Source organism: Narcine bancroftii, chromosome 10 (genome assembly GCF_036971445.1).
Source record: "Narcine bancroftii isolate sNarBan1 chromosome 10, sNarBan1.hap1, whole genome shotgun sequence".
Classification (NCBI taxonomy): domain Eukaryota; kingdom Metazoa; phylum Chordata; class Chondrichthyes; order Torpediniformes; family Narcinidae; genus Narcine; species Narcine bancroftii.
In genome coordinates, this window is record NC_091478.1 from 103,039,941 (window position 1) to 103,064,585 (window position 24,645).

Sequence of the window (24,645 nt, forward strand, 5' to 3'; positions counted from 1 at the left end):
TGTGTTTAATCTGTGAATTCTGTCAATTAAATGAAAGAATTGAAAGGACTATTTTTTGACCATTATTGAATTTTGAACAAAAATCCTTGGATTCCATTTTGTGAAGGAATATATTGCAGTCAGAAATGTTTTCATTCTCTTGGGCTTTGCAGTATCATGACGGAGTAGCATGGAGAATGAGCATAGATAACAGAATAACAAGCAGGCAATCTGGAGAAACTATCTCCCTTGAAAACATTGTATTTGGTGTGGTAATGGATTTTAGTATAAGCTTGCTGTTATATTTGATGCAATTTTTTTTTGACAATTAAAGACAAAATCCCTACTGTCTTCGTCCTCTATACCTTTTCTGAACCCGTCAATTTTGAGACACAAGGAATATCAGATACTTGTCATGTATGTCAGACTTCAAGATTTCCTTTCTTCACTGCTACCAATTGCTGCCTGTCCCCCTGCAGCTTTCTCCCCTCATGTTGTCAAATCTGGATTTAGATTTTCCACTTTCATTGAGTTGGTGAAGGCAATAAGTTAACCAAATAACATTGGAATCGCAGGACATTTGACATTGACAAGTTTCATTCAAGCTGGGATTAAGTCAGTGCCTGTTTATTCCTTGTCAGAATTTTATTTGATTCTTCTGTTAAATTTTGTTTTAAATCTACCCATTGACACATATTTCTTCAGTCTTGTGTTCTAATAAATTAATACAGTACTGATCCTAAATATCCTTTTCCTTCTAAAAGATGCTATGCTAGAGGGGAATGGTTGGCTAGAGATGTAAAGGTAAAGCATTAAGCCAGGAGTAATTTTCTTCCCCAGGATTCTCTGGACATTGTAATTGACCATTGGATACAAATGATAACTGTGGTTCTGTCCTGATTGATTCACAGTTAGCAAATTGCTTGGGTGTAAATGTTGCATTTGATCAGGGTTTAAAGAAAATGTTGTTGTTATTTGCTTTGTTATTTGATTGATGATTCACTGATAAAAGATAGAAATTGTACATTTTCAGGCCAATAAATGATAAATGGATTCCTTGCTAGAAAATGTACCATTACTAAACATAAAAGATAACTGGTATTTTATGTGATTTTATCACTGAATTCTAATGGACTAAAACTTGTCTATCTACCGTCTAGCGAACCACCGCGCAAGAAAAAGAAAAGCGAATGGTTAAATCAGAATCATTTGAGCAGCATTGCAAAAAAGCAGGAAACCCAAATGGCCCAAGAGTCGATGGAAATGAACAGAGGAAGCTACGTTGAACACTCGCATGGAGACATCAGCAATAAGCAGACCCCCGCTCCTGTAAAACAAATACAGAAATTGTTGTTACCAAAGCCCAAAGCTACATTCGTCAAACTTCCTGTAATGCACTTAACAACTTTACCAGTTCTTTTATCTTCAGGCATGGCCATGGATAATTCTGTCAAGTCCATTGTTGTTGCAGTTGACAATCAAGGATCTGTTGTGAACACAATGCATGCTTTACCAACATCAGTGGGAACTCTGATACCAACTTTGGAGACAAAAGCATTGAATTTAAAAAGTGACTTGCCCATGACAAAGGTGCCCAGCCTCATGATGGTTGAACCTGTCAGCACTGCAGTACAAGTCAACATGGATTCAGGTTTTCCCAGCAATCTTGGAGACCTGGGTCACAAGGACAAATATAGTTCCATGAATGTTCAGACAGATGTATCGTACCTGGCACAGAGCACAGCACCAGAACCTCTAACCATGTTTGGGGCCTCAGAGAGCACTGCGTCAGCTTGTGCACAAACTGATCTAAGTTTTGGGGCTCAGGTGTTGTTACCTGTAAATGTTCAAACCCAAACATTTGAACCAGACACCAAAATCACCACGTCAATAAGTGCTCAGACAGATGCCTTTGGCCAGTCCTATTTTCCATTGTGTAGTGTTTCCAGGAAAACACAAACTTTGGTTAATTCTGGTCAAGAGAAAGAGCCTGTGATTCAAACACTAATTAATGCAAATAATCCTGAAGAGATTTTTAATCATTCTTTAGTTCCATCTTGCAGTGTGTGCAGGCAGACTCAAACGATCGCCCGGGAAGCAATGGGCATGGACCAAACACTATCCCATACAACCAATGATGCTCTTCTACAGAACTCTAGTAAATCAGCTGTTGAGTTTCATATTCAATCCACTTTACTTCAACAGAACCCAATGACAGACAATCAAACTCAGACAATTAACCTTTTTAATGACTTGGAAAATATCTTGTCAGCAAGCATAGAAGATCATTCATTAGAACATCGTGGTCTTGTATCTGATGTTAGCAACGCCTCTGGGGAGAGTATGGCGGGCAGCCAGTCGCAGAATACGGGCATTGACTTTGACATTGAAGAATTTTTATCCGCAAGCAACATACAGACCCAGACTGAAGAAAATGAATTTGGTACTCTACAGGCAGAAACTGCATTGGAATCTTTGGATATTGAAACTCAGACAGACTTTTTGTTTTCAGATCATCCTTCCCAGGTATACAACCGGGGACAGGCCAGTTATTTAGGACTAGAAATGTTTGACACACAGACTCAAACAGACTTCACTTTCTTATTGGACAATAGTCCACATCTACCCCTAGATGGCATTTTGAAACCGTCCAATTTCTCCCTAAATACAGAATCTTCTGGGACAGAAACCCAAACCGAGGATTTGCCTGCTAGCAGTTTTAGTAATACTGCTGAGAGCCAGGTTCAATTGAACTCGGCTCAAACTCAGACAACCAACAGTTCCTTTGAAAACCTTGGCAATCTTTTTTTCACTAGCAACGAAACCCAGACTGTAATGGATGACTTTCTCTTGGCTGACATGGCATGGAACACCATGGAATGCCATTTCAGTTCAGTTGAGACACAGACGTGTGATGAACTTGTTTCCTTGTTTGAAACTGCTGATAAAAGCACCAGTTAAAAGGTGTAAAGACTACAGAGGGTAGGAATTTCATGTTACTGTGCCGTCTTCCGGGAATGCAATTTTCACTGAAACTGGCAAACAAAAATAACCCTGATATTTAAATTGATGGAGGTATGGGGTCTTTCTTCCCCTTGGTGGGGAGAGGGGCTCCACATATTTTCTTGTGACTTTTGAAAATTCACCATTGTAAACTGGTGAAACATAGCTTTCATTTCTCCTATCCAATTTACTTGTTTTGCTTTCCTCTGAGTGCCTTCATTGGGCACACCATTCGAATTTGCATGTTTCATGGGGCAATCGCACAATCAAATGAAAGGCAGTATGTACCGTACTCTGATGCCAATATATTTCACCGGTACAATTTCTCTTGTATGACGCTTCCTCTGACTTAACTGCTTGGTGGCTTCGTTTCATGAGCATCTGGCAACATTGTTAAGGGGTTAGTTTACATGTGTGACCCCTTCCAAGCTTTGAAGAACAGGTTTTTGGGTAAGAAAGTACATTATTGCCAATTTGGCACCACAACTACATTTTCTGCATTCTGTCCAGTCTAACGACACTTTCTCCACTGCTGTCGTGCTGAGTCGATAAGTTAACCCATTAAGAGAATTTGTTTTAAAGGCTTTGTTTCCCCTTTAATGTTGCTCTGAAGATTTTGAACCTAGGTTACTCATGAGTCAGTTATAATAGTGGACTCCAGGACAGTCTTGGAGGATTGGACATCCCGATTGGAGCCAGGCCCAATTGGTCTCTACTTTGAAGCTGGTTTTTTGGGGAACTCCAAATGTGGCAGAACTCTAGACACTACCCATCGAAGAGTGCAATCTGCTGATTGAATTTTGAAAGTGATTGCGAGTCAAACATTTAGTTTTACACTGAAATGTCAAACAGCTGACTGAGTATTGGTTACACTTTGGAAGGAAACTGGCACACGTGAAAACAAAATGCTCAGTAAGTCTGGCAGTATCTGGAAGTCTGGAAAGAGAAACATTAACATTTTGGATCAGAGACCCTTGTTAGGACTAGAAAGGGAGAAAGTTAATTTTTGGTGCATAGAGGATAGGGGTGAGGTATATTTTGAAAATCTCTGTTAAGGCAATACCAAATAATTTAATGAGGAATTTAAAGGCAGATCACATTTGGAAGATTAGTCTGTCTCTGACTGCCTCGTTAAATCGTTTAGTCTTGCCCTATCAGATATATTCCATTTTTTTTGTTTTTTTTAATACCTTTTAAAAATTTCGTTCACAACATGGTCCTACTTCTGTAACTGAAACTGTTCTGATGAAAGGTTTTGCACATAGAAGGTAACTGTTTCTTCATCAGATGCTCCCTGACGTGCTGATTGTTTCCAGCCGTTTCCGTTTTCAGTTCAGATTGACAGTACCTGCATTTTTTTCAGTTGAACATAAGTTAATGTCCATCATTGCAACAAGACTAATTCATGCAGGTTAATAGTTACTCTTGCCCAACTCAATTAAAGATCAGATTATCTCTTTAAATAAAATGAAATACCTGCTCTTTTAAGACACTTGACTAATGAGCTCGATCCTCCTATTATTGCTGCAGGAGGCAGCAGGTGTAGCTTTTCTGTCATTCACTACAGCATTGGGTCTTGTGTTATTCATTTACAGGAATATTTTAATCTCGTGGCCAATAGCATTGTAAAACTTGGGTTTCACAACCAGTATGTTTAAAAGTCACCACCATTTCACATGACAATGTTGTTATTTTCTACTCTATTATATCTGGCTTGTATTTTTAACAGGATAAAATGAACAAGACTTTTTTGTACCTGTATATGCAATGTAGCTGACAGACTTGAAGCAACATAATTAAACTGTGTTTAACTGTCCTCCCTGCCATAGGAAATTCTTATCTGAGGATCCAAGCATTAATGCAGCTTCCAGTTTTATTAAAGTAGATCGCAATTATTCAAAAAATTTTCACCCACAATATTAATGCAAAGCACAACTTTGAAGACATAATTACATTTGGTATGTCTAATCATCCATGCTTAAAGAAATGCTTCTATCTGATGCAAGTCAAGGGTGAGATACCTGTAAGTTAATGCCATCAAAGTTCATGTGCATTTGTGGAGAATATGAAGGTTGGATAGTATGGGAAGCTTGGGTGTTCTAAATTTAGTCTTGCAGTGTATTATCATATTTAGCACCTGTTTGAATGTCATGAGGTCCTTTCAAGCCTTGCTCAAATAATATGTATCACAATGTGCTCGCTGGATTGCTGATGGATATTTCTGATACTAATTGTAGAAGAAACCTGTTACGCTTGTTAAATCTTGTAACTAAATATTTTTTCGCCAGAATTCCAGGAAAGAGTATTTAATCTTCCAGATGTACACATGTGTATCCTACACCCTTAGATGGATGCTTCTTTCCCATTTAGAATCCTTTGAAAAGTGATATTTTCTGGTACTACCAACAAACTTAGAGCCTGAGTATAACCAGGAGCACTTCTGGAAAAGAGCATCTGCCTGAATTGATAGCTATGAATTAGTAAAAGTCTATTTTTTCATCAGGATTGGTGAAACAAATTACCATAAAAGTATTGAATTCCCTTGGTTCAATCAGTTGAGAAGGAATCAATAAACACAATGAAGTCGGGGATCCATTTGTGAGCTATAAAACTGGTTTCTCAGTGGAGCTGTGGTTCCATGTATTTGGTTGCCATGTCTCAATTTAAGGATTAAATTTGTTTATGTAAACACTGTCCATAAATAACGTAGCTCGACTTTGAAGGCACTTCAAAAGCCATGAGGCGTAGGAAACCTGCCAAGGGGCCATTTTGAAGTTATATTTATGAAAGTAATGGGACGTGGAGAGTAGAGCAGTGATGGGGGAAATGATACTTAGAATTGGCCATTTACCTCTGTGGGCTAGAAGCCAGTAGCCAGGTCAATCTTGGATTACGGTCCAAATCATATTTCAAGTGGGAATGTCAGCTTAATTTTGGAAGCTTCGTCTCTTAGTTTCGTTGAAACTGTGATGATGTGCTGGCTTTCTATATTGCACTTATCCTATAATATTTTCCTTTCTGAATTTTGCTTTTTTCTCACATCATGAAGCTGTATCCGATTGATGTGAGTGCCACTTGTTACGCTAGCAAAGCATTCACACTTGGATCAAAAACCATGTAGCCCATGGTCACCATGTAGTTGTCCTACACTGCTGTGTCTCATTGTAGAGTGCATCACTGATTGAGCTTGCCCATTTAAAATGTTAATGTTTGCTTGTGTAGCAAGGATCTTTTGATGCCCAAAACATTTTCTAAAACCACTTCCATTCTCTTGTGTCCAATTGGTGTTTTGGTTCTTCTAGACAGAACTTAGTGAAATACCCATGTCCAAGATCCAAGACCTCTGTTCATCTACTTTTTAGAGTTATGCCGCAATCATTTAACTCTGTGTGAGAGTAATCTGTTCATCCACCTCTAATGTGTCAGTGCATCGTTCCAATGACCCTAATGATACTTTGCCTTAATTACTATCAGTGCCAGTGTTAAATGTGTAGCCACTAGTGTTAATTTTGTATAATGTGGCTGAAAATGAAGATAGCAGTCAGACTTTGATTTTCTCCCCCAGTCCAGTAATGTCTCTTTCAGCCATAATTGGTTGAAACTCCAATGCAACTAGAGAGAAATTGTTTGTTTTCCAAGTTTAGGCACATTGATCAATTACCACTCTTTGTTGCTATAGAAGCCTCATTATAATTAACAGGTAGTTCAACACAAAATACTTGGATTCATTGGTGGGGCAGACTTGATGAACTGAATCACCTATATCTGCTCCTATGTCTTATTTCATTTTATTTGACCTCTGCATTATTAGATTCCAAGACCTAATAAAAGGACTATAACTTGGCATTGTCACCTGGATTAGTCCTCACTAATATTCACCCATTATTGAAATGGATCACTCCTATGTTAAGTTTAATGAATAGAAGAGAGATTATATGGTGTTTATTTTTTCATATTTTTGTAGCGGTCTTGCAAAAACCATGATGGTTAAAGTAAATAGTAGTATATACTTAGTAAATGCAGCTCATTTTACTTTGTGCATTCTGTATGTATTAAGTGCCCTGTGACTACTTTTGGGGAGAATGTATTAGGATTCCTTGCTTGAAGGCCCTTTTTCTTTAAATGGGCAACTAAAGTGAGCTATCCTATTGACATTGACTTTCACTGTGATATTTATTTCAGGTTGATAAGTAGCTTGCTGCATGAAATTACCTTAACTTATTAACAACAAATCACTATTTCAACTTGTAACAGCCTCTGTATTGGTCCCATTCACAATCTCTTTCTACTTGTGACAGGGCATTGAGCCAGTTCACTGTTCTTTGATGAATGGAGGTAAATGTGGTTATGTTGTAAAAAAAAATTAAACCAATCATTTGTTTAACATTTGTTAAGTTTCAAATTATGTGGCATTATAATTCTAATATTCTTTGGTTTGCTGTTTGCAGCCCAGATGCTCCAGTTGAAATGGCTTGGTAGTTAATCTTCAGATACTAACGTGTGCAACCTGGTCAAGGTTGTGGAAAGTTACTGGCATCTGTGTAATAGGGTTGATGTTCTCTGGAAGGGAAAGAGTAGTATTAGCATAAAGAACATCAGGTCATTTTTTGAATTAATTTTATCTTTAATTTGACACATCCTGGGAAAAAAAAGCATAGCTCATAACATCTGCCTGAATTGGCCTTCAGCATAACACAAAAGGGTTGATGTGACTGAGACATTTCATGGATTAAAAACCTGCTCAATGCAGCAGTTAAATACACATTTCGATAACATCTATTTATTTGAAAATGTAAAGAATTACAGTATTATCTTATGTATAACAACAGAAAATTGTATTAATGCATGTGAAGTCATGAAGATTTGTATATATATTTTATTTTGTCATTGTGCGTGAGAATTTCTTTAGGTTTTGCTAGAATAATGTTAAAATGTCACAAGATTTGTACTCCAGTTAGCTGAAATTTTGCACATTAAATTATTTGCTGGTGTATAATGTTAGTGACTATTTTGTTAAACACATGCTGGTTAGAATTTTGCAAAGTTGCACAAAATAAATTTCAATTTCTTCAATATGAACAATGTCATTATTTGGTTAGTTTGTCTTCACATATTAAAGTGTATTTGGCAAATTGTTTCAATAATTGAATCCAGTGTCAATTACTTGCTTTCTGAAGGGAGCAAATAACTGCACATTTTGGTTAAATCCATGCAGTTTTCTGTGAACAATACTCACCGGTGAGCTGATAGAGATAATATGAGGTGTTGATTGTAATTTTTTTCTCATGGTGTATATCAAGAGCAAGAAGCGAGATCTAAGAGACTTAAAGGGCAACTTGGGTAAGTTTTGGTTTCGAGTGGTTAAAATTGGTGTTTGCTAGAGGAGATGAAATAATCCACTATAAATACTGCACGAGCAGTTAGAAAATAAAGGGAAGGTATAGAAGTATATTAATGCAGGCAAATGGGATTAATGTAAGGGAGGTGTGCTGAAGGGGCTGTTTCTACACAACTCTTGATTAGAAACACCAAATTTGCTGTAAGGCCTTTTGGCTGTTACCAAAAAAAATGGTCTTTGTCGATAGGTTGCGTGTGTTAATAAAATAAAACTAGAAAATGCCATCTGACTAGATTTTAAATACCTTTTTCTACATTTCCCCAATGACATTTGCTCTTTTCACTGAGATTTACACTTGTGCTCGAAGGTTGGGGAAAAAAAAACATGGCTCATAACATCTGCCTGAATTGGCCTTCAACTTTACACAAAAGAGTTTATATGGACTGAGACATTGATTAAAAAGATTATGAAAATCTTTATGCAAAGTCAGCCAGAAGATTTATTTTTGAGGGATTCTACAGGTATCTCTTGCCAATATTCTTGAGGTGAAAAATTCCTTCAGACTGTGGTTCCACTTCAATCCTTCACAAGACCCTTGACACAAAATTTGGAAGTTGAGGTGCACAGGTCAGGGAGCATCCGTGGAGAGTAAAAAGTGTTTGTTTCAGGTAAATGGCTTTTAATCATCAATTTTACAATTTGTGAAGGAAACTTTTTAATAATACATATCTTACTCCAATGTCTGGATTCCCTTCAATACATTTATAATTGTGAAGCTCACTGAAGTTACTTTTATGGTAGTAAATGTTTAAAAGTCATATCAAGACTGATGACCTTCTGAGTATGTTAAACAATCGGTGGGTGCCAGTTTTGGAGCAATAACTTTCATAAAGCAAAACTTGAGGGCTGTGAAATAATGAGAAAAGTTGACACATCCATGTTAGATAAGAGGACGGATAACTAAAAGCTTGGTCATAAAAATTATTTGTTTTTTTCCCTTCTGAGGAATGGTAAGATGCAAGAATGATAAAACATTGATAACAGTACTTGTAAGGAGACTGGCCTAAAAGGAAGCCTCAAGGCAACAAAACCTAGGAAACTCCATCTACTGTTAGAAGAATATGTTTACAGACATGGTTTGCAGAACAATGCCACCCAATTATGGAGTACATTGACTTTGGGAAATTGGAAATATAAATACGCTAGTCCAGATTTTGAACACAAAATGAGAGCAAAACTATTATCATTTGACATCATTATAATCAACTTTACTATTCCTACATATGCTTGTTAAAATGAGTTGGCACCTTAAAATACTACTCCACAGGCTGCAATTATGGAAAATTGGTGATTAATAAGATACTAAGATAGTTATTTAGATACCATTGCTATTGAAAATTTTTTTAAAGGCCATAGTGGCTAAGCTTTTTGGTCAAAATAAATTGTTAAACTTTGGTGTTTGGTTTGTAATTCCCAATAATTTCAAAACAATTGTAAATGTTTGTTTTGTAAACATCTACTTTATTTCACAATATATTTCACAGACTGCAAAATTGTAATTTTTTTTTCTGGCTTTCCCTCAGATTTGACTGCTGATGCAGCTTGATGATATAGTGGCTGCTCAATGCTAAGTATTAATTTGAATAGCAAGAGAAAGAGAAGTCCATCACACCGATGGTGGGATCATTAAGTACGCACCATGGAATAAATACAGGAAGTGCCAAAAACACTGCAGATCTGAAAGGAAGAGGGGGAGGAGTTAATTAAAGGCCATGGAAATAGAGTCATAACACTGGACGAGGGACAAATCAGGAAATTAAAGGTGAGGGTGACAGGTAATGTAACAATTAAGGGAGAATTCAACCTCCAGGATCATGTATTTTTTTCTTGATAAGTTAGAAGATTAATTTGTAGAATATATTTTCTAGATCTAGGTGCTGTTTTTAAAAAAAATCACCATCTGTTAATGGTTCGCTTCACAGATGCTGCTTGAGTTGCTGAGTATTCCATCATTTTCAATTTTTATTTCTGATTTCAAGCATTACCGTGATGTCATTAATTATAAAACCCAAGCCATCAAAGAAGCTGTTGAAGGCAATTAGGGCCTCTGTGTCAGGATTGACATTTTGTGGTTGGGGGAGGCGGGAAAACAGATGTTCATTCACATTAAGCAAATATTCTCCCTATCTCACTCTTCATCTTGTAACTGCTAAAGCTTGTGTAGGAATATAGATGCACCGCTGCCTTGTAGCTTATTCCACCATTATACCAAATGGATCCTCATTCTGCTGCTGTGAACCATTAATATCCATCTAATCTTGTATGAATCTCAGCTTTGTAATTCTAAAGTGATGTGCCATGAGCAACTTTTTGGAGCATTTCAAACAGTATGGAGAAAGGCTTCCTGCTAGTCTTTTCAGGGATACTAATACTGAGATTTTGTCCCATTATTCTGGATTCTTCCAGGTAAACAAAATTTCCTTCTCAGCCCCTTTTTACCAACTGCTTTGCATCAAGATTTGGGGTGGCTAATATCTATCATTTCTTCTGCTCTCTTGAGATAAATGGCAATCTGTTCTGGAGAACAGAACATCTGTGAAAGGGTCAATTGAATCTGAAGGGAGATGAGAAGAATTTCAATCAGGCTCGGACTATAAAAAAGTGAAATTTTAAAGATTCAGTTCACATCAGGCTGAAATAAAATTGCAGCAAGGACCCGTATGCATTACCAAAATCATAATTTCAGCAATATTTAAGGTCTACAAATGAAATGTAACTGGGTTAACTTTTACAGAATTATTTATAGGAAGATTTATAACACAGGGAGATTGTACCTTGCCCAAATATATCCTTGCTGCTCTCTAATTACATTGTCATTATTGCCAGGCTGCTAATTTTCTGTAGCCAGAGACTTAGTCACACCATTACACACCCTGAAGTTTTGGTCATGCATTGGTTACTCAGTTCCAGGAAAGGGGAAGGGCTACAAAAGATCTCAGTAACTAGGGGACCTATGACAGAAAGGCAAGGAGAAGTAAATACTGTATAAAACTATAACAGTCTCTGTGCCAATATAGAGATTGCTACTGAGGGTGGTGGTGGGCCTGGCTGAGGGAGCACAGGGAGAATATTCTGCTGCCCTGTGACTTTTTCTTGTCTTCTACTTGCCCCTTTATCAGTTGAGCCACAATGAAAGAAAGCAAATTTCCTTGTGCTATCTTGCTTTATGTTTGTTTTGTGATGCTTTATTATTTTTGATGGCTGTACTCCTAAACTGTGGTATTCCATTAGTTTGGAGGCTGGGGCATTACTGATTGCCAAATTGTTATTGTCTTGCATTAAAGAATATTGCCAATACCAATGATTCATGATCCTTGTAATTCCAATAGGAGTAGAAACTGCTGTCTTTCCTATCTCACTGACCTGTAGCATAGCCATATTACAAAGATGGGTCCTAAGGCAGCTGTTGTTATTATTTTCCTCACTCACCATCTTCAGATTCCTATTTTGAGTATCAAAATTGAAATTTGTTCCCGTTTTGACACCCGAAGCAGACATTTCACCACCACTGGCTATTTTTACAGGTGGAAGTAGAGAGAAATGCTTCCTAACAGGCACCTTTTTACTGGTGCTGAGGATAATTTCATACTCTTTTTCTCTGTGTGGATTCATTTCAGGCTTGGCCTTGTCTTCGATATTAATTTCTTTACACGCTTCATTTTCTTGAGCCTGTGCAATTGTCGATTTATCTGCATGCATTTTGGTTTGTGAAATCGCAGGAGGAGTTCTCTCTGAAGAAGAGTTCAAATTATGCATCAGCGTGGTGCTCAATGATTTGGACTGTTCAATATCTTGGCCAGTTCTACGTTCTATGAGAGGCGCCATCTCTGCACAGACCACACATTGGTTGTCATTTTTCTCTTTTCTTGATTTCTTTGTTCTTTTCCATGCAGGAATGAAGGAATGGAAGTTATCTGTCCTCCAGCCATGCACCTGAAAAAATAAATATTTAAATTTACATTAGCTGCTTCACAGAACTATATGTTACTCTAAGCAAATGAGCTATAAAGTAGAACGAGTGTTATTTCTTTGCGATGTGGCATGGGTAAGTAAATAAGTCATCAGGAAGCTCAAATTCAGAATTTCAATTAAAGCATCACCCTCTCTGGTGTCTGGTCCAATTCGCTGCAAGCTCCTACGTTTTGAAATAAGCCACACCTAATTTCTCATAAACCAGGTTCTTTCCATTTTATCATCACCACTGTTTGCTTTCTGTATCAGTTATTTATACAGCATTTATTACATCATGGCAGAATGTTAGAAAGCACACTGAATCAGGATAGAATCCCTTGATTTGAGTTGATTTGTAGGCACCCTTTAAGGTGTGTTTTCCCGTTAACTCAAGGTTTAGTTGGTGAATATTGGAAACTATGTCAATTCCACATTAGAGCCATTAATTAATTCCTACTAGAATGGACTAGAATTGGAATGGGTGTCTTTAGGTTAGAGCTGTATAGTTTTCAATTCTGATCACAATCCAAGGATGGGGTTTAGCTGTGATCTCACAAACAATTTCAAAATGAATATTGATTATAATGAAGATTTTGTGTTGCAATGATATTTTTGGACTGCGTCAACTTCCTGGCTTTAATTCTTAAAACATTTACCCTCAACACAATTCCTATCTCCAAGCACATGGGGACCTTGTGAATCTTGAATCATCTGATGACCCACACAGAAAGTATTGATCAACTGATGCTGAAATAAGGTAAATGGAACTTTTTCTGTCTTTAATCAAAGGCCTGTTGGACTGGGCTTTGATCCCCTTGCTTTTCTATCTCTTGGAAGCCACTTCCTCTGCTCTTCTCGGCACAGCAGACCAGACCACAGACATAATAATTTTTAAACCTGTCTCCATCTCACCTGCTTTGTTTGCCAAATAACTTAAATAAGCAGAAGCAAAATGCAAGTTCTTTTGGATGGACTGAATAAAAGTCAACAAAAAATTCACTCAAAAGAAGGCTCTTAGACATTAAAACAATTTGTATTTTCCTATATTTTAAAACTTTTGTTCCTAACAGAAAAGTTTATATGCATATATAAACTATTTGTCAAAAATGTATAATCAGTGTATAACAGGGGTAGCCAACCTTTTAATTTTTAATCTTTAATTTAGACATACAGCACAGTGACAGGCCATTTCAGGCCATGTGTATGAACCAGGTGTGTAGGTTAATTGGGCACCACGGACACATAGGCTGAAATGGCCTGTTACTGTGCTGGATGTCTAAATTAAAAAATGTAAAATTAAAAGGTTGGCCACCCTTAGTGTATAACATATGCATTCAAAGTACAGTAATATTTATGTAAAAGGTGTATAATGATAAGCCAACAAACTACAATTTTCTGCAATGTGTTAAATGGTTGATATCGTTTGTAATAAAATAAAATACTGGAAACACTTGACAGTTTAGTCAGTATCTGGAAAAAGAAGTAGTGCATGTTTCAGGTCTGAGACTTCATCAGAACTGAGAAAGAGAGAAAGCTTCAAGCATTTGGGAGCAATACCATTATATTTCCATCGGCACTGAAGTAATGAAGTAAAAGTGATATTTCTCAAGTGCTCATGGGTATCTATATCTCTTCCATAGTTCTGATGAAGGGTCCTAGCTAGCCCTGAATCATTTACTGTTTCTCCTCATCTGTTTTGTGCAATTCAAATGCGTTAGACTTTCTCCTGGATTTCATCTTATCTCATTCAACTCTGGGGCATTTGGGAGGCAACACCATTTTTATTTCCCTAAGTTCTGAAAGGGTTTTGAATTAATGATAAAAATGGCACAGTGAAGCTGAGACTGAATTTCGCACTAAAATCTTATTACCTTTATAAAACACCAAACTGTGCTCCTGTGACTTAGACCATTGAGTTAAACTGGGACTCACCATCATCAAATGTAACTGTAGATGTTATAAGTTATTTTGATAAATTCATATAAGAAAAAGATATTTGCAGACTATACAGGTATGAGAGAAAAACTTTTGCAAGTCATTTATATCTTATAGAATTTTGCTCAGAAAGGATATAAAAAAATTGTAAAGCCAAAATTAGCAGACGAAATTATGATCAAAATCAAACATGATCTCTGGATGGTTTGAAAGTATAATTTCTTCTTTTGAATACTTAAGAGATCGTCTGATACTATTTCAAAGGAGTCTCCTGGTCTACATTTATAAATTGGACAACATCACTAAAGGCAGGCAATCTCCTTATGGAAGTTTGCGGTGTGTAAATTTGTTTATTTTCTATGTTAGCATAAGTGATTGCTTTTCAAAAAGTACTAAATTAAGGTTATGAAAATACTCTTTACATTTGCAGTAATATCTCTTGCCTTTAGGAAATTATATTGGTTGCCTCGTACAATTATTTTTTTGTAAAAACACACTGGAGAAAGCAGGGCCCAACTGTCTTTTTTATAGCAAAGGTATAAATACACAACCGATGTTTTGGGCTTGAACCCTTTATCAAGGTATTATTATTTTTTGCCGTTGCCAGAGACAAACATCCTCTCAGCATATTTGCCCAAATGTTATTTATTTAAATGAGCCCAGCTCACATTCTTAAAACTCGAGAAAATATAGGGGTCATTCATCTTTGATTTTTGTTCAATGCATCTCTTTAAAATTCTAAATTAGAAGTATACAGAAAAAATGGTGATCTTGCCGACATCAACTGATTGTATTATAACCATTTACGGAGCGGAAACAGGCCACGTTGGCCTTACGAGTCCGCACCAGTTCACTGATTTTGTGCGCCCTCTTCAGGCAATGGTCCCAATGGGTTTGGCCCTCGAATTCCTGTTGAGAAGATTAAAACACTTACTGCATCATCCCATCCACCACCAAGGCTCAAATGATCCATTGGCTGCTTTTCTTCTTCATAGGCTTCCTCGCTTAGGGTGATAAGAATGTCAATGAGTTTTCTTTCAGATTCCCATGAATGCAGGAAATGGATGGGACTCACTGCCACATCATTGTCACACCTGGCACTACTACTTCTACTGTCAACCATATCTTCTACTCGAAATTCCATTTTCCAGTCAAGATTTTTAGCAGGCAAACTCCAGCTATTTATCTGACAAATGAAAAAAAGCATGAAGTTAATGCCCCACTAAATTCAAGTTAAAGCAATATCATTAAATATTAAATAAGGCACTGCAGTTAATATTTGATGACATTGGTTCACATATTGTTACTACCAGATCAGTTGCTTCTAAAGGAAGATGTCTTCTTGAAAAAATGCCAGACTTTCGAATGCAATCATACAAAATAACGATAGTTAAATCACACACATCGTTAACCTTCGTTCTTCCTGGTTAAAATTACGTAGGATCAAATGCTTTCAAAATCATGTATAATGTCTCTAAAATTAAATTGTCTTCACAAATAATACATATCACTCAAATGGGCTCCTGAGTCTGCACCAATCAGCCACGACCCGTTTACATTTGGCCTATGTTAATCTTTCAGCTCCACAGAGGTGACCACTCACTTGAACACAAGGGGCAATTTGTGGTGGTCTTCTGTGCATCTTTAGGATGTGGGTGGAAGCCCTACAGTCACAGAGAAAAAAAATGTGCATGCCACTCTGAACACCGAGCACAGTTAGAGACTGTAACTGTACTGCTTGCCAGCTATTATAACGTAAATAATATTTGTTTAAAAATAGTGAACAGTCTAATTTAAGCAAAGTTACAGGATCTCTATCACTGAGAAATTTTGAGATCAAGATGAGTAACATCTAGCTCACCAAGCTTCACTCTTCGAATGGAACTGATTGTGGACATCAGGAAGGGGAAAGCAGGAGAACACAAACCAGTCCTCATCAAGGAGTCAGGAGTGGGGAGGGCTAAGAATTTCAAATTTCTGGGTGTCACCACCTCTGAAGATCTATCCTGGGGCATTCATATTGCTACAATAATGAGGTGTTTGAGAAAATTTGTGTCACCAAAGGCTCTTGCAAATTTCTACAGGTATACCGTGGAGAGCATTCTGACTGGTTGCATCACTGTCTAGTCTGGAGGTGCCAATATGCAGGACAGGAAATGTCCAGAGAGTTATTACCTCGGCCAGTGCCATCATGGGCATCAATCTTTATTAAGGTAATCTGCAAGAGATGGTGTCTAAAGAAAGGCGCCTCTATCCTCAAGGACCCTCATCACCCAGGCCGTGCCCTTTTCTCACTGCTACCATCAGGAAGGAGGTACAGGAGTGTGAAGACTCAGCAGCACAAGGGCAGCTTCTTCCCCTTTGCCATCATATTCCTGAATGGACAATGATTTTTTTTTCTCTTACTTTGCACTAATTTATTATTTTTTAAATAGTGTAATTACAGAAATGTAGTTTATAGCTTTTGCACCTGTAATGCTCAATAATGGAGCTGGAAAACAAATGTAGAGGTCAAACATAAATTTGTGGGGGAAAAAGCACATACTTATAAAGACATTTCTAGCTTCAAGGATTTTGAGGAGGGGGGTGAGAAAGCAGGCCAGAATTTATGTTAAGAGTTCAGAGATGTAGTGAACATCCTTCTTTACAAAATGCCCAGTTGTCTCAATTTGTAGTTTAACTTCAAGGATAGACATTAAAGAGCAGCATTTGTGCCAGATTCACAAATAGGTGTTAATTGGACTGATGTTGTGGAGTAAATGGACTTTAAAGCAACAGATGCCCAGGAAGAAACTGATTCTGGTGCCAGCAATCTGTCTGTCTGCAGTTTGCTGTTCTAAGAGGGGTCATGTGGTTTGGCCAACAGAAAGAGAGAGGGAGAGAGAATTCAGTTCCACAGTAGCTTTTGTGAGGCTGGAACATGGCAAGCTGGCAGGCTTATTGACTGCATTCTGAAGACTGGTTGTGAGTTCTGAATTCAGCCTGTTGAAAACCCTTGTGGTCCTAACCAGAGGAAATGACTGGCTAAAGTGTTTCTCCTGAAATAGGGGAAACTAGAGGAACTCTGTGGTGACCTGGAAGAAAAGGTGATCATCTGGGAAAACCCACGATGGGGAAAGTCTCTTCGGCAAGACACTGAAGTGGTTGGTCGGAGGAAATAAGTTTGTGTGTGGGTCCAGCAAGGCACACGTCTCTCTCTGCAACCAACAAGCGGTTACCAACTCACCTGGTGAAAATTCATAAACGTTCAATTCTGTGCGCAGTTGACGAATGGCCTGAACTTGGAGGAGAGAGGTTGGACGGTGACGGTGGACATGTCTGCCTGTCCCGCATCGGACTTGTCAGCCACCAACGAGCCTGCAGCTGACGTGGACATTTACCCCCCTCCATAAATCTTCGTCCGCGAAGCCAAGCCAAAGAAGAAAAAGAAAAAGAAGAATACACAGTACATACTTAGAATTAGAAGGGGGTTAAGTTAGGCTGACAGTGATAAGTTAAAGTTTGATCCTGTTTTCATGTTTAAAGATAATTAAAAGCCACTTTTGTTTCAGTAGCCATTTGTCTTGGTGAATATCTATTGCTGCTGGGTTTTGGGGTCCTCTGGGCCTGTCTTCTTCTTTCTTTGGCTTGGCTTCGCGGACGAAGATTTATGGAGGGGGTAAAAAAGTCCACGTCAGCTGCAGGCTCGTTTGTGGCTGACCAGTCCGATGCGGGACAGGCAGACACGATTGCAGCGGTTGCAAGGGAAAATTGGTTGGTTGGGGTTGGGTGTTGGGTTTTTCCTCCTTTGCCTTTTGTCAGTGAGGTGGGCTCTGTGGTCTTCTTCAAAGGAGGTTGCTGCCCGCCGAACTGTGAGGCGCCAAGATGCACGGTTGGAGGCGTTATCAGCCCACTGGCGGTGGTCAATGTGGCAGGTGCCAAGAGATTTCTTTAGGCAGTCCTTGTACCTTTTCTTTGGTGCACCTCTGTCACGGTGGCCAGTGGAGAGCTCGCCATATAATACGATCTTGGGAAGGCGATGGTCCTCCATTCTGGAGACGTGACCCATCCAGCGCAGCTCAGCGTCTCTGGGCCTGTAACAATGTGAATAATGTTCTCACACTGAGTGAGAGACAGAACTTTCATTGTTGGAGACAGTTTTACACAAAGTTTTAAAAAAATAGTCCTCGACTTGCCTGTTCGCCCATCCGTCTCCTCACATCAATCTAAAGGCTTCTATTTGGACGTTGATATGAACAAGGAAGCCATGGGAACTCCTGATGCAGGAGCAAGCCTTGGGGAGACCCAGCCGGAGTTACCATGGCGACGGTCTCGTCGGCCCGGCGCCCGTTACCCCGGCGACGCGTCGGCATCGCCGATGACGCACGATCCTCCCCTGCGGGGCAGCCCGCGAGCGGAAACGAGGAGCGGCCGGAAGTGGGCGGGGAGGCTTCCGCGGTGGCGCACAATTCGAGAAGCTTCGACGGGGAGGGCGCCCGCCTGGAACTGGAGGGAAGAGGCGGCGGATCGGGGCCCGGAGGAGAATCGGGAGCCGCGGCGATGTTCCGGCCGATGAGGCAGGGCTTCCGCAGCCCGCCGCCCGTGGGCGCATCCCCGGGCCCGTTCCCCGGCGCGGGCCAGGCCGGAGGCGGCGCCTTCCCCTGGGGGGGGCCGGGCTGCGGGGGCCGGCAGCGTCCCTTCAAGTCCCCTCAGCGCCAAGCGCCGGGCCCGGGCCTGTCGCCCTTCCAGCAGCCGCGCTACCAGAGTCCGTCCCCCGGCGGCCACCCCCACCACCACCAGCCGCCGCAGAATTTCACGCCCCGCCACCGCGGCCGCTACTCGTCGCCGCCCTATCAGCCGCCCTCGTCCGGCCAGGCCTCCCCGGGCTCGGGGCCCCGCCGCTACACCGGCTCGCCCCGGACGTCCACCCCGTTCGGCGGAGGAGGAGGAGGCTGCGGCCTGGACCGGAAGTCGCCGGCGCCCGTGGAGCAGTACTACAAGCCGTCCATGCTGCAGGACCCGTGGGCAGAGCTGCAGCCCGTGTCCGTGTCCGACATCGAGCGGCAGTACGGCAGCGGGCAAGCGGCCCCCAGCACCACCAAGAAAGGCAGGTACTTCAGCTAGCAGCGTCTGCAAGGCCCCCCCCCTCCCCCCCCACAGTGACCCACAACTTCCAGAGACCAGGACTTGTTTTTAAAAAGAAACTTGCATCTTTTTGGCAGATTGAATTTTGTAACGAGACCTATTTTTTTACCCCCCCCCCCCCCCCCCCCCGTCTGGTAGTTCCTCGGATAGCTGCACCTGCTCCAAATAACTGTTCTTTACCAATCACTCACCAGCCAGTGGACAGAGACTCATTGTTTTGCAGGTATCCTCCACTTCTATGCATTTTACCCAACAGGTTTAAAACAAAAATGCATCATCTAATTTTTTTTTTACAGTGAGCCACCGAAATGGTCATTTTTAAAACTTTTGTCGACTTTTTTAGATTCAAGGTGGAAGGGGAAAAAAAACTTCCAATGTTTAATATCTTTTTTTTAAGCAAATTCGAATTGTGCGTTGGTCAAACCGAAGGAAGGAAAGTGATTCGTGTATGATTTCCCGGTGAGATGTGTATCTGGGGCAAGTGTGCAGTAAAGGTGTGGTGTGTTGGTATGACATCTGGTTTCATTTTTTTTCCTGGTAATTGTCGATAAGAACTTGAGCAAACTTATTTCCCTTTTCAAAACGACTTCTGGGTGTGTGCAAGCTCATTTGGCTTGTACTTCCAACAAAGCAAAGGTGGGGAAAATTTTTATTACAGTCGTGGACAAATACTTCTTGGCGACATGTTGGTCTAATTGTGACTTGCTACTTATAAAGTTTGCTTGATTTTTTTTTAAGATCAGCATGTGGAAATTATGCTCTTAATTCTCATCAACCCTTGATCACCAATTGTTTCGATTTCCAAGCAGTTGGTGGCTGTGAAGAAATGTGTGCCTCTTGAGTGACAACCACTCTATTGGCACAGTCAGAAGGATGGTCCTGCCTAGATATCCTCACTTGGAGGAGTGAGGTGTGCTAGAATATTTGATAGGGTCATTATTGTGAACCTGGATCGTATGAAAGCACTTTTTCATGATGTCTTTGGATGATGAGGGTGACAACCCCCTTTCCTCATAATAATTGCTTTAGCTTCCAGCTGAAATTGATTTACATGAAAAGCAACCGTTCAAATTCAGGAATGTGTCAGTGCATTATTTTTTTAATTTTGAAAAGAAGAGCTCCTTCCAAAAACATTTGAAGTGTTATTAAATTTGGAGTAGACATCTATGGTTGAACTTGGTGTTTGATGAAAGGAAATATGGATTCAATATATTTTTTATTCCTGAACATTGAAATAGGTAACCTTTCTGAATTGCCCTAGTTTGGCTGTTGAAACTGTCACAATTTTGAATGGGGGGGGGGGGGTAGAAGAAGAAACGGACAAAAGAGAAATGTGCATTCAGAATCAAAACGTGTTGTGGCCTCTTTTGTGTTTTAATTGTCAAACATTGTGTTGCTTATTTAGATTTTAGTCTTGCAGGAACAAAATTCTGTACATTTGTGCTTTCTACTGTGTTCTTGTCCTTCTTTAAACAGCACATCCTCTCATTTTAACTGCAGAAATCCTTTAGTAATATTAAAAAAAACTATGTCAATGACATGTTTCCTGTCTTGTAACACTCCAGTTATGTTCAAACTGGCCCTTCAGAAGACTTGAAGAAATTCAAAAAGTGCACGTGCTTTTATCCCTATGTGTTCTTTCTGTTTGGGTCAATTTAAAAGATGATTTATCTACCCGAGAACAAAAATATTTTTTCCTTCTAAACTTCAAGAATACATCAAATAATTTTTTTTAATAGGCAGGAAAGCATGAAAGTTTGTTGACATAACAAACATTTTCATTTTCTTTTTTGACTTGGAGGAATGGGGGGAAAATGTAGAATTGTGTGTTAGAAAGGTTGTGACAGTGTCTTCAACTTTGCTTAGATTGTAAGGAACATGAGCGATTGTTTGCTCATAGCAAGTGGTGATTGAGTAAACAAATGACCACCTTCATTATACATCAATAGCTAAAGGGAAGGTGTTAAAGTACTTAAATGAATTCTTTTGCACACAATCCATCCTTGATAAAGAACTTCATCATGCAAGCTGAGCACTCCACTGAAACCAGACACAGTGTGTACTATTTATATTTGGAGTAAACGATGTTAAAATACAGTATAGCGGGCAGGCATACACTTGACCATTCAACTTCTTTATTTTAATATTTTGTGAGAAAATCTTACTTGTTGAATGACTAAAGGAAGATTCAGTAAAGATACTGAATTAATTACTGAAGTAATTAATATGTATTTAATTCAGGCACAAATTTCTTAAATGTATCTCGAGCACAATTCATCAAAGAGAACACAAACTACCTCCATTAAGCATAAAAAAGATATTTTCCTCCTGAAATACTATTTGTTCTAAAGATTTTTGGCCAAGTATTTTGAAAACCTCAATGGTTATTGTCACATCCACAAAAATAATAAGAATTTTAACATCTATTAATCACCATCCGTTTGAGTATTTTCAATCTAATATGCAAAATGGAAACATTTAAACAGCATCATCCGGACAGAGCAATAAATTTTATTGTTCACTATTTGATTAACAGAGCTAGAAATATGAAATAATCTCATTTGTTCAGACTTGCAAGTGCTTCCATAGAAGTTTTAAGATTTGGGAATTTCCAGGTAGAACTATCACAAAATAAGTTTGATTCAAGTATTTAACGGAGAATTTTTTTTGCAATGTGTTCTACTCAGTCAGACCTAAATCCCAATTATTTCTCTTTCTAATGTTAGAAGTTACTTGTGTTCAAGTTTTTGAAATCTTGCCTTTTTTATTGACATTTGTATATGATGTGAGAGATTATCATTTGTACATATGTTAACATGTACCAATGCACTGAAATTCTTGCTGCAGCCACACAGATACAAAAGATAAACCAACAACAATAGTATGAATTAAATTACTATAATGTGCCATGAGACAAAAAATAATAAATATAACATATATATTTGTTGTAGATGCAAGAAAAAAATGACATTGTAATTGTGCAAACTTTTATTTTCTGTTCCTGGAGTAGTTTGTTGTTGGGGTAATTTGAGGAGGATCAAGATTCTGATAACTTGGAAAAAAAAGAACTGTTCTTGAATCCAGAGGTACCTTCTGCTTGAAATTATCAGTGAGAAGAAATCACGGCGAGGGTGATGATGGGATCCTTTATGATGTTGGCTGCCTTCTTGAGGAGGCACCTCATGTAGATGTCTTCACTGGATGGGAGTTGGTGCCCATGATGGACTTGGCCAGATTGCCACTTTCTTCAACCTTCTGCGTTGCTGGGCATGTGCAAGCTTAAGCGGTGTTGTTTTAACATCTCTGATTTATTTTTAAAAATGTTAACAATTGAATAAAAAAAATTACAATATCTACTCGTGTAATACCGAACTCCCCCCCCCCCTTTTTTTTGCCTCAAAAATTGTGTATTTTCTGTATGACCTGTTAAAGGTTGACCCTGCCCTTCCGAGCTCCCGATGCCCTGACTACGGTGAACCCTCACCTCGCTGACTGCCCATCAGAGCTCCTGATGCTCGACCGCAAACCGTCACCCCGGCTGTCTGCCCACTTGATCTCCAAATGCCTCGACCTCTGATCCTCACCTCAGCTGACTGGAATTTACTCCAGGCACCAGCCACCCACCCACCTGTACAAGCTCCAAATGCGGACTTACCACCCAGTCCTGGCCATACGAGCTCCTGATGCCTTAAACGATACAGGTACCTACTGCAATCAAAAGTGGTATGAAAAATAGTCTACCCCCACCCCCCTAAAATTTGACCTGAAAAATTGGTCCCTAAAACACAAATATGACACGAGTAAATATGGTTCTTGAAATTGCTTGTTTCAGATTTTAATTGAACATTACGGCACAGTTGCAGTCCTTTGGCCCATGATATTATGCTGACCTGTATAAACCTACTCAACAAAATGTCAGCCTCCCACGCGTAACACTTTATCTTGGATTTTTAGAGTTGTATTGAAGTTTTTATCATACTTCTATTGATGTGCTCTTAATGACTGAGCTTGTCGATTGCCAGTTTTACAGACACCACAGATAATTAAATGTAATTGAAGTAGTCTTTCATAAGATGGGTATATCTGCATTTTATTTTTCCTGACGTGGAATAAAACAGTAATTATCTTGGGTTAGTAAAATTTCTCAACCTGTAGCCGTGGGTTTTCTATAGCAGGTTCATGTTGACACAGCAAAAAATATTGATAAAATAAGCTAGTGATATATAAAACAAGCTTGTAAATTTGATCAGAAAATTAAAGATTCTCAAAATATGTCCCAATAAAACAAAATGATATCCCGTCGGTAGTAATAGAAAGGAGCTCAAGGGTGTGAGAGCACTGACATTATACTAATCCAAGGTCCTGAATACTTTTCATCCATCTTTGAGAAATATATTTCTGTTTGGACCTATAGCCAGTATTGGTGGTTTGGCGCAAGTTTAATTCGGTCATGATTTATAAAAAATGGGGATCTCTGGTGTTTTCCTTCATATAGGTGGGATGAACGAGCAAAGTCATTTCTAAGAAATGTATTCAAATTTTGAATATCCTCTATAAGCCAGTAAAATCTAGAAAACGGTCAGACAGCTTTCAGCAGCGTTCAAGTTCTTTCACTTGTATCTGGCCATTCAGCCCCACCAATCCATCCCAACTCTTGTGTTCAACAAGGAGCTCCTTCCTACTTTCTTATCTAACTTACTAATCATTATCTCCCTTGATCTAGATTCTCTTCTCCCTTCCCCTGCAACATGTGCCCATGATCTTTACCTCGAGTACCTTGAAGCTTATTCAACTTTTAGGTACATCCATAACCTACAAAGACATTGATAGTAATAAATTTTGTGCATTAAAATGGTTTCACCATCTCGGACAAAGTGACTTCAATTTGCATTATTAACTGTATCCCTTCCACAGATGCTGCCCTACTTACTGAGTGTTTCCAGCACTTTTTACTTTTATTTCCAGTTTCTGGCATCTGCAATTTTATTTTTGATTTTCATGAAATATTTTCACCACCATTATTGGTGTACTATTTTGAGAAAGCCCTGGTCTTTGAAACATTTGTCCAGGCCATTTCTGGGTTACGAGTGACCGACAAGTGTACCTACGCATTCATTTCTACGAACATCAGAACTAGTTTTCTCGTTTTCACTACTACTTTTAGTTATTGTTCTTTCTCATCAGCTTGTGTGTTTTTGATGCCACTCATTACAATACTGTGGAGGTCTGGTAACTTAATTGACTTTTTTGATTTA

General features: G+C 39.1%; 3 protein-coding genes across 6 annotated transcripts in view; 2 read left to right on the forward strand and 1 right to left on the reverse strand.

Annotated features, from left to right (window-relative positions):
- The window catches only part of atmin (ATM interactor), a 19,234-nt gene extending 11,207 nt beyond the window's left edge, over positions 1–8,027 (forward strand). The window contains exon 4 of the mRNA XM_069902118.1: positions 1,140–8,027. Coding sequence (XP_069758219.1) covers positions 1,140–2,940 — 1,801 coding nt within the window. The 3' untranslated portion in view covers positions 2,941–8,027. The remainder of the gene's footprint in view (positions 1–1,139) is intronic.
- c10h16orf46 (chromosome 10 C16orf46 homolog) lies at positions 7,358–18,596 on the reverse strand. Of its 4 annotated transcripts, none has more exons than XM_069902122.1 (4): positions 18,442–18,596; positions 15,201–15,452; positions 11,810–12,313; positions 7,358–7,542 (listed from the first exon to the last, which is right to left on the reverse strand). In XM_069902122.1, the coding sequence occupies exons 1-4, from the start codon at positions 18,451–18,453 to the stop codon at positions 7,510–7,512; spliced, it is 801 nt and encodes a 266-aa protein (XP_069758223.1). In that variant the 5' UTR covers positions 18,454–18,596; the 3' UTR covers positions 7,358–7,509. The 4 variants fall into 4 exon arrangements, with proteins under 4 accessions (XP_069758223.1, XP_069758221.1, XP_069758222.1 ...); XM_069902120.1 differs by having other exon boundaries at positions 11,744–12,313; XM_069902121.1 differs by lacking the exon at positions 7,358–7,542 and adding an exon at positions 7,599–10,057.
- Positions 18,597–18,689: 93 nt separating this feature from the next.
- mplkip (M-phase specific PLK1 interacting protein) lies at positions 18,690–22,742 on the forward strand. Its single transcript, XM_069902123.1, has one exon. The coding sequence runs from the start codon at positions 18,806–18,808 to the stop codon at positions 19,367–19,369; it is 564 nt and encodes a 187-aa protein (XP_069758224.1). The 5' UTR covers positions 18,690–18,805; the 3' UTR covers positions 19,370–22,742.
- Positions 22,743–24,645: the final 1,903 nt, after the last annotated feature.